The sequence below is a fragment of the Apteryx mantelli genome, chromosome 29 (genome assembly GCF_036417845.1).
Source record: "Apteryx mantelli isolate bAptMan1 chromosome 29, bAptMan1.hap1, whole genome shotgun sequence".
NCBI classification, from domain to species: Eukaryota; Metazoa; Chordata; class Aves; order Apterygiformes; family Apterygidae; genus Apteryx; species Apteryx mantelli.
Window position 1 is genome coordinate 3,887,967 of NC_090006.1, and position 19,445 is coordinate 3,907,411.

Genomic DNA, 19,445 nt, shown 5'->3' on the forward strand with positions numbered 1-19,445 from the left:
AAAATGTATTTTCCTTCAGAGTGACTGTTCTCTTAAGAAAAACTCATTTGAAAAAGAAAGAGGAAAAAAGGAGACAAGAATATTTTTTTTAAACCTACAGCATAGCCCAACTAACAGGGATTCTTAAAACTAAATACTATGAACTGCAAAAATTAATGCCACCTGCAAGCTGTAAATATGTGTATTATTTAATTTTTTTTTCCCCCAAGTATTTTCTTTGGCTGTTATATTCAGCTGAACAAGGCCTAAAAATTGTCAAACTAAATTCTTGTTTAAGAGTAGAGCTCTAACTACTGCCAGTTTGAGTGAAACACACATCCAGGTTTAGGGAATACGTTTTGTTTGTTTTGGCTGCAGCACAGGGTAGAACATTTTCCATCCCATCCGAATGCAGTCAAAAAGGTTTTGAAATATTGCACAATAAAAGCCATTCATTATATCTGTCTCCTCTCCCTTCCAAAAACAGAAATGGCTGACCAGTTCCAAATCTGTGCAGGGGGCAGGAAGATGGGAGTCAAAGGGTCATTGGAAATAACCCAAGACTAACACCAGGTTTTTCAGGTTTGAGTTAGGGAATATGTTCCATGCCCTCATTCCCAGTGCACACAGGTTTTTCTTCTTCCCCCTCCAAAGCTTGGTTAAAGTAGTTAACTGCTCTGTTATGCACAATTTACAGGACTTAATTACAAAACTAATACATTAGCCTTCTTGTCTATATGTCATAGGCACAACTTCATCTTTTCCATGGGGACACAGGAAAATTAGACCCTACCTTACTTCAAGCTAGAACACTTTGATTTGTACTGTTTACCTCCTAATTTAAAAAAATGTGCAATTTGAAGGAATACTCAACTACACTTAACAGTTTGTTTTTAAAGTTATTATTTCCATTGCTTACCTACCTGTTAGCAGCTTGAAAATCATATTTCTTTCACTGCCCACTCCTGTTCCTGTGTGCTTAAACTATATTTGACACACTTTAAAGGCTTTTTTTTTCAGTTCCTTGTATATAGCTCTAACAATGCTTTTCTGTTTACTTCCTTGTGTATAGATCAGTTCACCACTAATATCCTTCCAGTTCTAAGTGAATTGTAAGAGTGCTAGAGGATTCAGAGTCAGGAGGAAGAAAAACACAAAACATTTTAGTGCAGTTCTAAACAGCTACATGATTATCAAGACTAGATGAACATAAAATAGTGAAGTTGATATACAACCCTTTTGTATTTCAAAATCTCTTTTTATTGCCCAAGTAGTCAGCAGCAAGTAGAGAAAAATAATTTGAAGATTACACAAATGTTTAATTACAGCTGACTATTTTAAAGTATGGCTTATCAGTAAATTAGAAAAAATGGCACATACTATTCTCACTATTTTCTTCTCCCTGCTTAGAATGACTGTCAGGTTGAGGAAAGCTCTTATTTCTGTTAATTCACAGGTGGGTAAACTTGGTTAAAAGTCATCAACTTTTATAAGTGATATGCATCTTAATTATGGCAAATTACTGGCATAAAATAATTACTGAAACCAACAATAGTAATAGGAGCCTAATCCTTCCCTTTAAAGCTTTCTGAAGAATTCAAGCATAAATATCATCGTTCTTTGTATCTTCAGCTCACTGACATGATGCAAGTCTAAGGAAAAACAACTCCAACGGTGGTATACTCCTTACTGACATTTTTCAGATATTCAGCTGTAAGATTGGACTTCATGGGACAGTGTAAGCAAAAGTAAGTAATTGCCCTTGCTTATTAATGACATCATTTACAACAGAGTGGCAAAATAATCACTCTCTTTCTAGGACCCATCATTTGTCCTCCAACTCAGTCAGTGCATGATAATTACATGGCTACCTGCTAAATGCAATTATTCACTGATATATACTTAATACTAGCTACTGAGAATATTTGAAACTATCTAATGTCTATACAAGACAGCACTTAATATCACTGAAGCACTTCAAACACAAAGTAATCTTTATAACAACCCTCTAAAGAAATAAAAAGTATTAGTTTCCCTTTAGAAAAACAGGGAGAGTGAATGACAGGTGAAAGAGACTGGCCAACGCCATAGATTTATTTAAACGCCACAATAATATACAGATTGACATGGAGCTCAGTACCGCACAAAACAAGTCTAATCAGTGACTTAAACTGAAGGCTACAAATGCCAACCTTCAAACTGGGAGACTGCATCTGCTAACTCCTCAATCTAACAGCCTCTGTAGTGATTCTTTACCAATCAAACTAAAACCATGGCTCATTTTCACATTGTTGATTTTGTGCATTCTTCTGACCAATGACTTTCTCTTAACTAAAACTGCAGGCTGTGTTAGAGTCACTAAGCTAACCTAGCAGGACAGAATACTATTAAAATCCATTAAAACTCCAGCTAGCACCACAATTAACAGCTGAAAACCAGAATTCCAAGTACAAAATAATTTGAATTTTGAGATCTGTCTGCACTCAGACAATACACCGGAATTTTAATTACTGCATCTCTAAGTGACAATGAAAACAAGAGACTTCAGAAAATACTTCTGTTGATTGAAGAGGGATAGTGAAGTTTGCTGGTCATTCAAAGCTTAATGTTAACTCAATTTTAGAAAAGTAAAACTGAACAGGAGGCAGAATTGTTCATTCTGCTGATCAAATGTATGAAAAACAATGGCAAAGAGTCAGCATCAGGACCACACTTCCTGCATAACAGCATGGCCATCGGCTTGCAGGTCACACTATGCCAGGAGTCTATACAGCTATTTTTCACTTCCTAAAAGTGACAGTCACACAAGATCTGAATGTTTAAAATATCAAGACCTTTTTGTTAGCCTTACATTTACAGATAGACTCTAAAGATGAAGAGCCCTGTCCCAAATTTCCCTGTTCCTTCCCAAGCTGAACAATTCCCAGCATTAGCAATTCTCCCACTCCCTATTCTGTGATAGATACTAACTCAGGTCTTAACTACAATCAAGTCCCAATTCACCCCTTGCATCCCTAATCTCTAGCAATCATAGAAAACACAGCCAGAAGGGACCTCAAGAGGCCATCCAGGCCCTACTCTTACCCAAGGAAGGATCATATGTCATTCCTGACAGATATTTGTTTAATCTGTTCTTAAAAGCCTCCAATGATGGAGATTCCACAGCTTCCCAAGGCAATGTATTCCTGTGCTCAAATATCTCTACTGCTGGAACTTTTAAAATGTCTATCAGAGATACTTTCCTCTAATTTAAACACAATATTTCTTGTTCCATTTGGTATAGATATGGAGAACAGATTATTAACCATGCCCCCCACTTACAGCCTTCTGCATAATTGAAGACTTGTCTCAAGTCTTCTCTCCAGATTAAACCTAGTTACTTCAACCTCTTTATATGTCTGTAGGCTACAACCTCACCCTCATTTAAGCCCTGCAAATTGCAGTCAAGCATCTACATGTAATTCCTAACAACTCTTTTCAACCAGGTTGTGCCATGACGCAAATTCAAACTTTGTTTTTCCTCCCCTTGGCCTAGCTCTTTTATTTCCAATTTTACTTACACTTCATATCTAAAGTGCACTTAACCCATCCACCTATGAAACCTGAGGGAGAATTCTCTTCCATTGCTGCTGTATTTGGTGCATAAGTCAGCAACATCACAAAAAGCACCTTCTGGGCAGCATTTTAGAAACTAAGCCTTCTAGTATCATATACACTAGTTCACTGCCTCTTCTTCCAGGACATCCCTTTAGTTGACCTGAATATTCAAGTCTGCTATTCAGTATCCGAGGCCCAAACTTTCAGGTTTCACTCACTGCTAGATTTAATATAACAGGTAAGCCCTAAGATCTCGGCTGTAATTGTAGATCTCTATTGTGTTTAAAAGAATGCTATACAATTTCCATACAGAAATTCATACCCAGAACGTAATGCATAAGCATTTCATCTTTCTAGTACAGATTAATTTTAATGTTTAGAAGAATGGTTCAATTACTGTTAAAAGCTAGTTTTGATTATTTTGGATATTAGAAATAGCAGCTATTACTAGTTAGTTTTAAACTCAAGTAGCTTTAAATTTTATCCTCAGCTAGTAATTTTTCAATGATGTTGTACACTGTGATGTAGTTTTCAAAGTAATTCAGATTTGCCCATAAAAACTCATGTCAGACTGCCCTCTCCTGGTAAACCAACATACCGCTATCACAAGAAGATTTAACCCAAGTAACTGTTGCCATCCTGTTTCCCAATCTAAAGTGTTCATTGCGACACAAAAGCAAACCCCAAAATAAAATCAAGGAGACTGTTTGGATAACTTCAGTAATGTTTCTAAAGCAGGACAAGATGAACAGCATTTAATTAATGAAGTTTCTTTCAAGTTGCCTTAGGATTTCTTGTCTTGGGAAAAACTGATGATGTCTGTAGAGAGAAGTAAAACATGCATAAAAATGAAACTGTTCTGTTTCTTTTAAGCTTTATAAAAGCAGCCAAGTACATAAAATACTTTATTCCACATCAATAATGGTAAAAACAAGGTCACAGCAGAGAGCATTTTCAATGTAAAGCTATTTCCTGAAAGCTGGCACAGGTATTTCACTAGGGCTGAAACAGAACAGCATGAGAAATGAAAGTAATGCCAAATGTTTAAGTAGACCACCTATAGTCATCATTTTTTATTACATTGTTCAAACTAGACAAATGAAAAGAGTAGGATGACAGGTCAACTACTGAATATTATGCACTACATTTAGTACATACACATTGAAGATTGAAACGTTCATCATACAATAAAATTGCACTTCATTTCTGTACACTGACTTTTCTTAACCAAATTAATTTTTAAAAATTAGTATGTTACATACAATAAATATTTAAAACAATTTTTTAAAATGATTAACCTTTCCAAAGAAGTATAGTTTAGTAACTCTAATACAAAATTTAGCCTTTAGTTATATGAACTCTACCCCAGCTGGTGCCCAGAAGGTAAAACAAAATCTCTGCAGAAGATGGGAACAGCACCCCCCCTTCTCCCCTGCCTCTTCAAGCCAGAGGTTGTTTCTTTATCTTATTTGCAGAGAATTTCAAAAATTTTTAGGACGTTTTTGAAATCTGGAAGAAAATACGGATTTCAAAAGCAATTATTTATAAGAGCAATATAAAATAAATATGAAGAAAGATCTAGCACATGGGAAATAACGTTTCAAGCAATTATAGCTAGAAGGGCATACATGGCCACACAACATCATGATTTAACTACTAAAGACAAACTCAGATTTTATATACTGTGATTAAACTTTAAAATATAACAAAACTTAGGCTTGAATCCTGTTCTTTCGAAAAAAGGAAAAAGTCCTATCAGCAAAAAAATGTATTAGTAGCAATTCACACCCATCTAAAATGTAGCTTGTCACTATAGTTTGTATTTTTGGAGCTATCAGCTTTGCTCCTCTCTACTTACAACAGCCAAAAGCCACACACATTTGCTGGCATTTCTCCACTTAACTTCATATGTTGTTTGTGCCTGAGTGGGGCAAATGTGCCAAGATGGCCTATAAAACAAATCAACTAATATTCACTACTAAGTTTCAAGGGCAAAAAACACCACACTGCTGTGCAAGTACCATGACTAAGTATATCCCAGTTGAGAGGAAATTCATCTTTTCCTTCTTGAAATGATCAAGCTTAACATTGCAGAAAATTTGTCCAGTTTTTATAACATTAGCAGCATTTAATTGCTGCTAATTTATTGCTCTAATGACAGCACCACAGTATAAAAACACACAAGCAAGGATGAGGACTAGAATAAAGAGGTGATATCAAAATTCAGTTCGTCGTGGGAGAAAAAGTTTTACCTTCTTGACTACCTGTCATTACTGTCTACTAAAATTCTCTGAGCCAAGCTAGGTCTTCCTTACAGTTCTGATTTTCAAGCACTTTAGAGTCATCAAGGCAAGGAAAAGCAATTTTAAGTTATTCAGAAAATGAGTAAGGAAATAAGGTTTATGTAATGCCTTAAGTGGAAGAAAGACGTAATGTCTTATTTCTAAACAGCACTTAGGACAGAGAATATCTATATTAAAATACTGACCTTTTCTTTAAAAATCAGAGGTAGCCAAAGTTTTGCTAAATGTCAGACTGGTTTTCGAGAGATATTTCTACTTCTTCATGGTGTTTTTGGTTACTTCTGTCTTTCCTGCATCCCAATTCTGTTATGCTCCTTTTCTGGGTTTGAGACCAATTTCTTGTTTCTTGAGGTGTGGATACACACGTGCTTTTCCTCCTACACCTTTTGCAAGGACCATCAGCAAGATGAACAGAGTCATTGTTTTCCTTTGCTGGTGCTGAAAATTGGATGAGGTTTTCTTCTCTATGGTGAACTTTCTCAGATTCCTTAAGAACAGACAGGCTTATTGTTCTTCTCCTAATCTTGCAACAGGAAGCTAACAGTGGAGGTTTCATTTGAATCTCATCAGCTACTTGAATCCATGCAAGTCCTTCAGTTTCTGCATCTTTATGTAGTCTCATGCTGCGTCTCACCCTCCTTTTCCCACCACTATCATCACTCATTCTTCTAAAAGGCTCTTCTAAGGAGTCATTTTTCAGTTGAGGAGCAGATAGGACTTCTTCCACATTAAAAGAAGAAATTGGAAGATTGTTTCCAGTTGTTTCAAAATGGTAGCTTTCAGTATAAGGAATATAGACAGTACTACTTCTTCCTCTTCTTGGTGGTCTACCTCTTGAACAGTCTTTTGGTGAACATTCCATTCTTCGGGCATCCTCATATACACCAGTGTCCTGAGGTTCCAGGAATTCTAGCCCTGTTAGCAGCTCTGCCTTATTTAAGAAATTTCCCCATAATTTCTTGTTTTCTATCAAGGAATTGCTTTTTTCTTCTATACATGCAGTCTCTTCATCTTGCTGGATGTAATCAGATGTATCAAATATGCCCTTTGCTTCTGGCACAACAATGTTTGGAAACTACAAAAAAATATGATTTTTTTTAATTACAGGTGAAAGGTAATCCGCTCAAAGATGGTTTCAAACAGCTGACAACTGGACTACTGCTCCTTGTTTTCCTCAGTAGCCTAGTTGTTCTCAAAAGTCATAGAATCCTGTATGTTGGAAGGAACCTGCTCCAAAGTGGGGCCAACTTAGATTGTGTTGCTCAAGGCCTTGTTGAGTTTCAACTACCTCCAAGGTCAGAGATTTCATGGCCTTTCCAGGCAGCCTGCTCCAGTGATTAACCACCCTTACAGTTAATTTTTTTCTTGCCCCAGAATATTACGTTATTTGATCTAACATAACTACAATTCTGACTTATTTTCTAACAGCATATCCTTAAACAGATCAGTTACCTGGTAATCAGTGCTTGAAACAGACTTTGGATCACCACCTGAAGTCTGAAACACCGCGTCATTGGAGCTGCTGACTTCCACAGTGTCCAGGTCCTTAGAGTTTGCACATGTGTGAACTGCATGGATGTCTTTCCCTCTCATTCTTTCAACCACTTTTTTCTGTTGAACATCCTCATAAGCATTCCTGCATTTGGAATTATCTAAAAGTCATTTGAATTAGAATAAACACAGGATTACTTGATTCTATTTGCAAACATACAAAAATCAATTTTTTAAATATTATAGTAAAAACTTCACAGTATTTTACTCACATAAAAGTAACCTTCTAAACAATCATTTCAGATAACTATCATTAACAAAACATATCTAGAAAGATACTGCACATCATTCACCTATTCAGGCCCAACTTACCAGTTTTAAAGAAAAAGAAAATACTGGAGTCCAGTCAAGTTACAGAGAGGCTTTTCTTTTTTTGGTCTAGCTGTCAGCTCTACACTGGAGTTCCATAACAGTTAAATTTATCCAGTTTGAAATTATGACATATTAGATCCTCTGGGCTCTACTATTAAAGATTACTATTTATTTCTTCTCCCTCATTGCACTCCAGAAGCCATTAAAGGTCAAAAAATGCATACTGGGCTTTACCTATACACAGAACATGATAGCTATCAACAGTTTTATAGATAGCAGTGTGAAATAAAAAATTAGAAGCAACAGAAGAAGTAAGGCAAAACAAAACTAAGCAGCACATTACCTGGAAAAACTGCATTTGTCTTGTGTTTGTCTTGCATTTGTCTTGGTGTGTTTGGAGATGAGGCAGAAGAGAAAACCTCTGGAATCTCAGGAATTGGGCTCAGGAGCGGTTTCTTGGAAGCCATTTCTCTTTCCCCATATAAAGATTTCTTTACCTTTTTCTTTCTTCTTCTTTTTCCATAGCTTGTATGTTTTACTCTCTGAAGAGATTGAATAGAGTACAATGCAATTATAATGATCCTTTGCAATATTTTCAAACAAGTGACATCATTTCTGGATTTTGATGGAAAACTGATTTCCCTAAAATTAAGGTTCCATCTGTTTTAACATCTACAAGTTAACCTAAATCTGAAAGGCTTAGAAGAATTACTTCTCAAATATGAGATACGATTTTTGTATCACTTAACCAAATCCAGAAACCACAGAGAAGAGTCTTTTAGCACAAAACTGTAGATTCCTCATTTATGTTTATTTGTATCTTTCCAGTTTAAAAACCAAATATGTTTTCCTTTCCAGTACAAGAAAAGCTCAAACTTTAGAAGTCTCACACCTTTGTAATACTTAAAACAAACTGGCATATAACTGGGCAAGTTTAAAGAGTTACTACTACATACTCTTGAGAAGAGCCTAAGCTCATTTTCTGTCAGTGAAGTCTGAAAGGTCCTTCTCTTTATCTCTGTGAAGTATCCTTTTTGCCCTAAAAGTAAAAACTAGCCAACCTTAAACAATAGAGAGGTGTGTGGCAGGGAATCTAGGAAAACAAGATAGACAGAAAAAAGAAAAATATTGGCAGCAACAGGGAAAAAACACTTTTTGGAAAGTCTTTACTACAAAGATCAAAATAATCATGCGAAATATACACAGGAAAAAAATTAAATGCAGAAGACATTTGGACAGAGAAATAAAGGCAGTATTCACAGATTACAGTGGGCTGTCACTTACTGGTGTCTTCTTGGCAGCAGATGCAGTTATGTTCTTTTGTCTTTGAAATTTGTTCTTTCTTGGATTTTTAGCATCGTTAGTATTCTTAGTACTTGTGGTTTTTGAGATGCTAAAATCAATCCCCTCTGAAATGGTACTATACTGTTGAGGAACATGAATTTTAAGTTGTTTGGGTGGGTATGTGTGTGCACACTCATACATTTGCTTTTTTAAAAAATACGTCCAGCAGCCACAAGAATCACATTGTAATTAGTCTCAGATACTTCATACATGTGGTCATGGAATTTAAAGATTCAAAGTCAGAAATTAAGATTTATAGAGATAGCCTCTACACATACAGTACAATACAGTTCTATTTGTTAAAAAAAAAAGGTATTTTAATGAGAAAATAGTAAATGTTCATCTTGCTATTTCTTTCAGAGAAGATGGGTTGCTTTTTTGGTATTACCTTTTTTTCCCCCCCTCTTCCCCCACCAATAGTTCTAGAACTAACACATCACTAGAGCAAGTCAAAAAACATTTCTTATAGAAATTGCTGTACAATAAGTTCTATGCACTTTAAAGTTCCAGTAACCAGAGGGATTCCTGTATGACATTGTTTGCCTTATGGCTAGTGGACAAAAATGTTAACAAGACTGAACATCTGAATGCACTGAACAGTGGACCTGGAACACAGTCATTTCCAGTGATACTGAAAAGGCATCACAGTTTACAGAACAAACTTGAATTTACTAGCCTCTATCTTACACTCCTACATCTCAAGGAAATTAAACCAAACAGAAAAATTAGACAGAAAACTGTTTCCATTCTTAATTTTGTGTGATTATAACTTTTTAGATTTCCATAAGTGAATCTCGATGTCATTCATTCTCTTATGAACGAAAGTCCATGAATAAGTCTCTTCTAAACTTTTTGTGGTAGCTATATGGGAAAGTTCCTGGAAAATTCAATAGAAATAGTAAATTTAAGTATGAGTCTTCAGCTAAAGTTGTTTTTAACAACTGGAAAACCACTTTTGGTCATAAATGACTTTTCCTCAAGACCATTAGCTACACTAAGAGGATATATTTCTATACATCTGGCTCTACACAGTCTTCATACCTGAGGGTGTAAAAGAATTCTCATAAACATTAAGAGATATAAAGAACATTGAATTCTGTTTTAAAAAATAAAATTAAACATCATCACTAAAGAAACTTACCTTTCTTTCAGTATAGGACCGAGTTCTTCTCATAAAAGATCTGCCAGTTTCTGATATTATATATAAAGAAAATAAAATATTGATTCAGTTTTAGCACAAAGTATTTGGATAGCCTCATCAAAATGTGATATAATTTTAAATCATCAGGCACAGCATGTTTAATTATCTTAGTCTTGAGTAATGCACATAAAGGGCTATCAAATATGAAGAGATAAAGCATGACAGTTTTCCTTACAAAATAAATCAAAAAAGAAGAAAACAAAATCTGTAGGAATTTTTTTGTAGGAACCCTTCCCTTCTCTTTACTGTTTTGCTTGCTATTTTAAAAACATCAAGACTACAATAACAGAATCAAGATAGTAAGCCCAATTATTTAAAATTTCAAATGAATTTAGAGACCATCTACAATTTAATACCATTTAACTATGGCATTCGCTAGGGTCTATTATATTCAACTTAACACCAGGGAACTGATCCTGTACAGCTGCTAGTAGTGCCAAGATGTGTATGCTCTTTAGTAAAAGCTAGACCCGAATTTTAAAAATTCTAAAACTGAATTCAAGATGATAAAAGCTTTCATGTTCTTTCACATCATGTCTCTCATGTTCAGTTCACAAGACCACCTAAATTCAGTGCTCTGTTAAGAAAATAGTATTCCACTAACATGCAAGCAGCAAGCCTAATCAGATCAGCCATTGCCACAGAAAAATACTAAAAGTTCAAATAACACCCATTTAAACTACACAGTGAACAAACACTGCAGCTACAACAAAGAACTTTATGAGAAGGCAAGAACATTTAAATGTTAGCATTAAGTTTTAATACATTTCATATAGATAAATATATAAATATAAATATATATAAATACAAATATATATATATAAATCTGTGGCATCTCTCAGTTTTCAGATAGAGAACAATGCATAGCTCAGAGACAAAATTAAGGACAAAATACGATTCAAGGTTACCTTCCATATTTTCAACATAATCCTCCACAGCAACATAATCCTCCACTAACTCTTGAAGAGGCTCAATACATTCCTTTAAGATAAACAATAAAAATTAAAGTTTAATTTACTACCAATATACTATACCAAAAATATACTAAAAAACACTTTATTCATTAGAGTTTGGAACAGCCAAATAACATGTTCTGTCTTAAAGGATGATGCAACTCATTTGCTGCATGTAACAAAAAGAAACATGATATCAGAAGTGGACACATAAGCCAAGGCAAGAACATTCAATATGCTACCAGTTTTAAACCCAGCTTTACAGGCAGAATTACTATTCAGAATTCATAAAGCAAGGGAAAAAAAAAAAGAAAGGTTCTTAACATGTCATTCTAAAGCATCAAGTAGTCTGTATTTTCATATTTTGGCAATTTCTTTTCAAAAACCAAACAGTCTGGAAAGAATTAAACATTCTAGGAGACTAAGAAGCTGTTTTTATAGTTTAAACAGACTTACATCACTGCAGTCAAAGTTTGGCTGGGATAATGGTTCTTTGGTCAGACTTGACCCTGTAAATGGACTGTTGCTTTGTGATTCTGGATGACGGACTGGCGTTGCACCTTTGCGCAATGGAGTATTTGCGGGCAAAGTTTTGTCAAATATTTCTGGACTTAGATCTTCTCCAAAAGTAACTTTTTTCTTCTTTCGCTTTTCAGAGCTGCGTTGTTCAGTTTCCTCTATTGTAAGAGGATATATTGACTGCTTAGTGAACTTAAAATACAACTTTCAATTCATAGGTCTCCTCAAGTGTCATAACACTCTTAAAAACCATCTCCCAACTAAACAGCAAAATACAACCCTTAGAAGCCTTTGGATTCAACCAGAATTTTCAGTATAGTTTTGTTACGGTATCAAGAATCAACGAAGGTGGAAAATAGAAGACTAGAAAAATCAAGACCAACTATTCTACAAGTTCTAGTTGACAGAAGTGTAAAATTTCTTGTAAAATAGGTGATTCCATAACTCCTGCTGTTAGACTCTTCCGAAAGGTTTTTCTTTTTTTAAATAGACATTATTTTCCTTTGTAACCTTATTTTCCACTTCATACAGTAAGATGTCATGCAGGAGCAGGTTCATATGCACATCGTTCTTCAGATATTGTAAGGAACAAAACCCTATGATCCTATGACATATGGTGCCTATTCACAGAAAAACACAGAAATGGAATCTGACCTGCTTGCAATAATTCACAGATGTTTGTGGTACTGCAGACTTTGAGAGATTCACCTCCTCTTCTGTCCACAGGATTGTCTGATACCTATCAGATTTAAGTGATACTTCTATTGATTGATAGGCATATTTAGCAACCATCTATTCAATGGTATTTAAATATTGCCCTTGTTCAAATCAAAAGTGAAAATAATTTTTTCTTTAAGTAACATTTAATAATCAGCCCAATCATTTAACAAACCTATTTGTTTTCTAAACAAATAAAATACAACAACATAAACATATAGCTTCTTGTAGCATGAAAGCATCAAAGCTTTTAAGATTAGCAAACAGCAGACAGAACTTGATGTTATCTATGAATATCTTTCTGAAGCATGGTTTTATCAACAGGCAAAGTATCTTTAACCATGATTCAACTCTGAGGAGTTAAAAGATGAGTGTGGAAGTGCATCCTTAGTATTAGTATCTACATTCAAGTCAGTCAACCAACCTTCATGCCATCCATTATTTGCTTTACTGGTGTTTTCTTCAACAGAGATCGAAGACGGGAGCCACTCTGTATATGTTCATTTAAGAAAACATTCCCTGTTTGTAGTGGTGGCTTGGTTTCATCAAATATTTCCAGGCTCAGTTCTTCTGCAAAACTAACTTTCTTCCTGCTTAGATCTGATGTAACATTACTTCTATCTTCTTTAGTGACACAGTCAGGACTGGAATCTTCAGAGCAAGTACACAGATATGAAAATTAAAGACTGAAGTAAAACTGAGAAGACTTTAGTTACAGCAACATAAGTTATAAATATACATGTCTCAGTTGATAGACTGTGTGCATCAACATCACTCAATATTTCATTCTTCTAAATTACTAAATTCATTCTTCTCTAAATTTCTGCTGCTACTATTCATCACCTACATTTCATATTTCAAAAATATATACAACATATAAAGGTGAAAAGGGAGTATTACCTGAAGAGATTTTGCATAAGGATTCATACCTCATCCATGTAAACCATGGAAAAAATTGTACTCAATCCAGAAGGACTCTCTCTACCTTAACATTCCTCTGCTTCACAGAGATAAACTGCTCAACTACACTTCTCTAAGCATTGTCTAGCTAACAAAATTAAGGGAAACACAAAGACATTACTTCCAGCCTGTGTTTATTTTTGGGCTTGCTTTTTGTATCAGAATTGGAAAAGGGCTTGCATACTCAAGAACTTGCCCCATCCTCAACCCAAACATTTCAGCTTCTCTAATAAAAGCTATTTGCTCTCTCTGTGAGCCGTCAAAGAAGAACTGTGAATTTTTAAACTGAGACCCGAGCATTGTCTGCAGCACCACTTGAAGAAGTCATGATTTACGGTACTTATTTTGTTCTTGTTATCACATACCCAGTTAGCCTTTATGCCGAAGTTGCATCAAGTTTCTACTGCATTACAAATCATAGACAAGACGACAAATATAGGATCACTGTTTCTGATAGAAATACTCTAGTTTTTTTAGTTTCTGATAAGAATATAACAAAAGTTATAATAGTGATGAATCCTCTTACCATGGCTTGTTTCTAAGATATCTTTAATTAGAACAGCCTCCAAAAACTCAACAGGCTTTTGTTGCTCACAAATCAGTTTCTAGAGAAAAAGTGATAAGAGTAGAAAGGTATTATATGTAATGACACGATAAAGAAATTAAAAATACAATCTGTTGGCTTTTTCTTGTGAAGCACTTGATATTGATCTGTTTTGCCTCTGTAGTCATTATTCGTTTTTTTGAAGTATTGCTTCAAGTGTTTATTTACTAATATCACAAATATCTGCCATACTTAAAAGGGAAAAAAGTGTGGAAGAATACTGAGGTTTCTCAGTCCTCAACCGAAGTAACAGCTGTTGAATACAGTAGAAATATTTCTCTTCCACCCATTTGCTGAATATTTTAATCTAAAGAGAATATTTCACATTTATCTGACCAAAGAACCGTAAGATTTCAAATCAATCTCTATACTCAAAGATAGTATGTAGTGAAAATTACACTATCCTGCCCTATGAATAACCTGAAACTGGACAAAACACAGTAAAAAAAGAACTGCAAGTCTATTAAATACAGGACTTTAACAATAGGGAAGCATTTTTCACCATATCTGGTCAGTAACTACTTGTAAATGGCGTCTTTTAAAATAGCATGAACTACAGAGCTTTTTAACCCCTTCAATGATAAAGATTTCAAAGTTTTTTCAATCATCTACTACTTCAATTGAATTAGTTTTCCCAAAACAACAAGGCTAAATGCTTAAAGGATTAGATGTCAGAAATGAAAGAGATGGAATGAAAAACCTTTATATTTTAATCACTAGTTTATGAAATTTCTTCCTAAACTCCATACAACTGTTCACACTGTTGCAGGTGTTTTACAACTCAGAAGCTTCTGGGTCCTGCAACATCAGAGCAATGTCAACATGTCTGGCAAAGGTGGACCCTCACTTCACTATTTTTATATATGACACTAATAAAAAGATCACTAGAGATATTTATATGCAAGGTATTTCCCACAAATTAATTTCTCCATCTGTATACAATACTTTGTTCTTTTCTTCGCATGGGATATCAAATAATTGCCAAACATAAGAGACAAAGATTAAGAATTGCATTCAAAGGCAATGATTAATAAAGTTGGAACTGACTTTTGTAAAGTTGTATTTGCCAAATCTGTGGATCTGAGATCCCACATAATTGCAGCTATGGATTCAAAACCAGAATTAAGACATATTTACATTTTATTAATAGAATAAAATAATTTTTCCCTTTGATTATCAGAATAGAACATAATCTTTTTGACTAGAACAGCTTATAGCAACCACATTTAATATTTGCATATAAAAGAAAACTGAGCACAGCCTCAGAAGAACCAGCAATAGATATCTGAGGTTAGGCTATATTTTCTGTCAGTCCAGACAAAGCAGTGTCCATACAAGATTGTTTCCATTGACTTTCCATAGTAAGTAAATTCTTACAAGGGAAATTTGCAGTGCTATTTGTCTTCTTCAGGTCCTCTACCCACACTCAGAGAGTACCTTTGAAACAGCAGCAGCAGGTTCAGTGACAATCACATCTTGGCATGAAGACCAAGTACTGCATATCTTGGTATCAGCCTTATCGCTGTCGGTGAAATTTTGTTTGGAATCATCTCCACTGTAGACGGACATTAAGTTTTCACTCCACTGATCCTGGCTGCGCTCTTTTGTAAAAGGTACTTTGTTCTGAGCTGCATCAGTTAACAACAACAACAAAAAAAACAAGCCCATACACAAATACAAACTTCAGATTTTTCATAAATGCTATTTTTGTATTTATTTACCAAAAAGATGGTGAGATTCAGCTAGCTAGATTTTTTCCCCCCTCACTAGAAAAATAAGCATGAAATTGAGTTTTACTTTGCAAATAACATTACATTACCAATTCTCCAAAACAGAGTAATCTTTTTCATATAAAGGTTATGAAAAGCATCAGTACTAAAAAAGTAGAGCATTACAGTTTGCTTTACAGTATCATCAGCTCATAGTTATCGCTGTACTGCCTTGATTTGCTTTTGAAATATTTAATATTTTCATTAAGAAATAAGGAAATTAAGCACTGTAAAACACTGTTTGTAAAGTTACTGCACTTAAAAGTTATTAAACAGAAGTCTCCACATCATGATCAACACAGATAACAGTTGCAAGAGCTAAAAACAATTGTTATAAGCTTTAAAATCATTTTGTTTTTATGGAAGAAGTGAGAAAGCATGAATATACTAATGCTTAGTAAAAAGTAAACTAGAAGTTATACATCTAGAAAAAAAACCTTTTCTTCAGAGGTTATTCTGAGAAATCACTATTCAGGATACTTTAAGAAATAAGACAAGTTTAAACCCACAAAAAACCTTCAAACCAAACACAAACACAACACTGTCAATCCTTATAATGGAAGATATTTTTGTTCTAGATTAAGCATTTGTTGTTTCACTTTTTTGCACTAAAGGAAGAAGTAATGCTTAAGATAAACTTTTGACCAGAAATATTTAACTTACAATAGCCTGCTTCCTGGGAAGCATCAGCCACCTGTGAGAGTCCAGAGAAGCCAATCTTCCCTTCATCTTCTTGCACTGATTTAAAAGATGTTTGAAAAGCACGTATTTTGTCCTTTAATGATCCAGCATTTTGATAGTTAAAAGGACTAGCCTGTGAAAACAAAATTAAACCTCATGAGACTTTTTTCCAGGATGAGGATGTCTTTGTTACTTGTTATTTATATTTTAGCATAACACAAACTCTGAGAAGAAGCAATTCTTGCCTTTAATATGGCTGCTGCTTTAGTTGTATGGTAAAAATATATTAAAAAAGAGATTAGATCAAGAAGTCTGTTAAGTTTTACTGTCATTTCATAATACATCCCTCTAGATCATATCCAGAATTTGTTGTCTAACAGTTTATGTTAGCTTGAGTGAAAAACGAGTTTAATTAAAAAAATAAGTCATTTATGCTAGTATTTACTTCACTTTGAGCTATCAACACTTTAATTACAGATAAATCAAGTATGACAAATGCAGGAAAGTTTACATTAAAAAAATTAAAGTGTATGAGTATGTTGGACATGAAGAAGAGACTCCAGACTATAATCAAACAAAACCTATCACATTCACTATTTTAAAGTAAGGTACCCAAGAGAATTCAACAAAATTAAGGCCATGGTTATTTCTTATATTGTCTTCCTTAGACATACCTTCTCTTCCTGTCAGTATACATTACATTTGAAGATTTACATATCATTTCCTAGGGGAATAAACTGACACATTAGATATTTGAGAAAGTCTCACCATTCTCACCTGTGTAGAGAGCTCTTTCTGCCTATTCCTTCTCTGTTGGGCAAGGTATCGAATAAGTGTGTTATTTTCTGGGGACCCCCGTACTCCAATTGTTGATCTTCGTCTAAACTTTAATGATGCTGGAGACTTCTCTGAAATTAACACAGGAGGAAAAAATACTATGAAACTTTACATGTTAAAACACTTAAAGCTTTAAATAGTAGAGAAAATTTTAAAAATAATTAAGTAATCAAATTAATCTTTAATTATTTTTTAAAAGAAGGGTTTATGCTGTTTATAGAAACATCCAGATTGAGCTGTTCAGCTCAGGAAACCTTCCTTCTCTTCTATGCTATTTTTCAACAAAATCCCTAAAAATAGATTCTAGAACTCTGCTCAACAAGGATAAAAATAAGAAATTAGAACATTCCGTTTGTCTGCAAATAGGAAATCAGAACATTCTTTTTCTACACACAAAAAAGAACACTACAGAAAGCAAGTTCATGGTTAAACTATATTTCTAGTGAGGAACTCTGTCTTTCCCTTTTTCAATTGCTCATTAAGGAACTGTCAAAAATACTTGCAAAATTTGTCTTATTACTTCATTCAGAAACTCACTGACACCATACAAATTGGATAGAAAAAAGTTTAAATGGAGAATTAAAGCAACATTACATCAAAATCATATCTTCATTTCAAACTCAACTGGACATGGTCCTGAGCAACCTGAACGTGACCTAATTTTGAAGCCGATCCCATATTGAGAAGCTGCTGGACCAGATGACCTCCAGGGTTCCCTCCCAGAAGCACAACAGACTTCATTAGTCACCCCAGGCTTACCTATAGATTGTTTAGCAAAAGATTCTGGAGTAATTCCAAATTCAGCAATTGTTACAGTTGCAAAATCAACAGGCTTTCTCCTCAGTTGCTCTGATATTCCACAATCAGATTTTTCTTCTGCTTTATTTCTGTTAGGTGTCAGGTAGCTTTCACTCCCCAGAGAAACAGGTCTACTTTTTGAAAAATTTTCCTTATTGCTCAAGGGCAACGTAGATTCACCAAATGTATCTCTATTTAGCGTATCAAAAAAGCATTCAGTGAGCTGATAGTTAACAACATCCTTGAAGTTGTGGTATGAATCTTTCTCTAGGTCTTTAATGTATTTCGACGTGGGTTTTTGCAATGGCGCTTGGTTCCCATCACTAAAATTCTCCTTCTCAGATGCCATTGTGATTTTGGATTCAGTCACTTTGCAAGTCTTCTGGTCTTTTGACAGATCAGGAAAACAGGCCTCTTTCTTCTCTTCAGTACTTCTACTCTTATTTTCTTTAACTTCCAGGGTAGCATTTATATTTTTTGATTGTCTGTGCATTGTTAGTGATGTATTCTAAGACTACAGAGATATTTAATCAGTCTCTGCCCTCCTGTAATTACAGCTCCCTACCAAAAGGAAGAAGAGATTTAACAGATATTTGGTAGTAGCTACTGTTTGCAAACTTCTACCAAATCTAGGAAATTCCTGGAGGAATTTTCTAGAGCGAAGGAGTTAGCAGTGTGAGTGGAAAGGGAAAAAACATATCTCTGGAAGGCTACACAGAAAGGACATATAAGGCTGGTACTAAACAGAGAAATGCACACTAGTGTAAATCCACAAAAGAAATGTTACACAAGTAAGAAAATACAAGGCTGTACTTTTATCCTACACAAACCTAAATCTTACATTAATATAAAATATATTAAGCACAACTACTTTTGTGGTGATTACTTTGCTGTAAGAACTGTTGCAATAGGTATCAGCACTTTGAGATTAACTTTGGAATGTTTAAGACACTAACATATTTTGCATTCAGTTTTCTAGATTTAAAAGCTAAGCACACAGAGTTCAAGAAAGTCACTCAAACTTTAGCTTCAAAAAAAATGTTTTCTCTGTATTTTGCCATACACAAACCAAAGCCGTTAAATACCGTATGTACAGCTTTTTTTAAGTGAACACCAAAAGCTGACGCCTGTATCTATCTGGTCAGAGAAACGAGACGTGGTTACTCAAGCGAGAAGAAGCGTCCAACATCGGCCGTTCCCAGTGACGCAGTCTTTCTCCACGCACCCCTCACCAAAGCGCAGCCCACATACACCCTTCCCCAGGCACCGCGCTTCCCTCGTGCGGCCCCTTCCCCGGGCAGCCCCTCACCGGCGCACCCC

The 19,445-nt window shown here is 34.9% G+C and overlaps 1 protein-coding gene across 4 annotated transcripts; it reads right to left on the bottom strand.

Moving 5' to 3' along the window:
• Positions 1 to 1,254: 1,254 nt before the first annotated feature.
• Positions 1,255 to 19,391, bottom strand: CDCA2 (cell division cycle associated 2). Of its 4 annotated transcripts, none has more exons than XM_067312292.1 (15): positions 18,087 to 19,391; positions 17,259 to 17,398; positions 16,473 to 16,623; positions 15,478 to 15,668; positions 13,963 to 14,041; positions 12,901 to 13,127; positions 12,414 to 12,498; positions 11,697 to 11,917; positions 11,196 to 11,268; positions 10,228 to 10,277; positions 9,027 to 9,167; positions 8,086 to 8,284; positions 7,332 to 7,531; positions 6,065 to 6,954; positions 1,255 to 4,395 (listed from the first exon to the last, which is right to left on the bottom strand). In XM_067312292.1, exons 1-14 carry the CDS (start codon positions 18,616 to 18,618, stop codon positions 6,100 to 6,102), a joined length of 3,144 nt encoding a protein of 1,047 aa, XP_067168393.1. In that variant the 5' UTR covers positions 18,619 to 19,391; the 3' UTR covers positions 1,255 to 4,395; positions 6,065 to 6,099. The 4 variants fall into 4 exon arrangements, with proteins under 4 accessions (XP_067168393.1, XP_067168395.1, XP_013809953.2 ...); XM_067312294.1 differs by lacking the exon at positions 1,255 to 4,395 and adding an exon at positions 4,419 to 5,085; XM_013954499.2 differs by lacking the exon at positions 1,255 to 4,395 and having other exon boundaries at positions 4,419 to 6,954; positions 17,268 to 17,398.
• Positions 19,392 to 19,445: the final 54 nt, after the last annotated feature.

Excerpts from the sequence above, each read along its gene's own strand:
- CDCA2 (XM_067312292.1), bottom strand. The coding sequence starts at position 18,618 with ATGCACAGACAATCAAAAAATATAAATGCTACCCTGGAAGTTAAAGAA. Across the intron at positions 13,128-13,962 it reads TATCTTAGAAACAAGCCATG|ATTCCAGTCCTGACTGTGTC; the intron begins GTAAGAGGATTC and ends CTTGCTCTGAAG. Across the intron at positions 8,285-9,026 it reads CTGCTGCCAAGAAGACACCA|AGAGTAAAACATACAAGCTA; the intron begins GTAAGTGACAGC and ends CAATCTCTTCAG.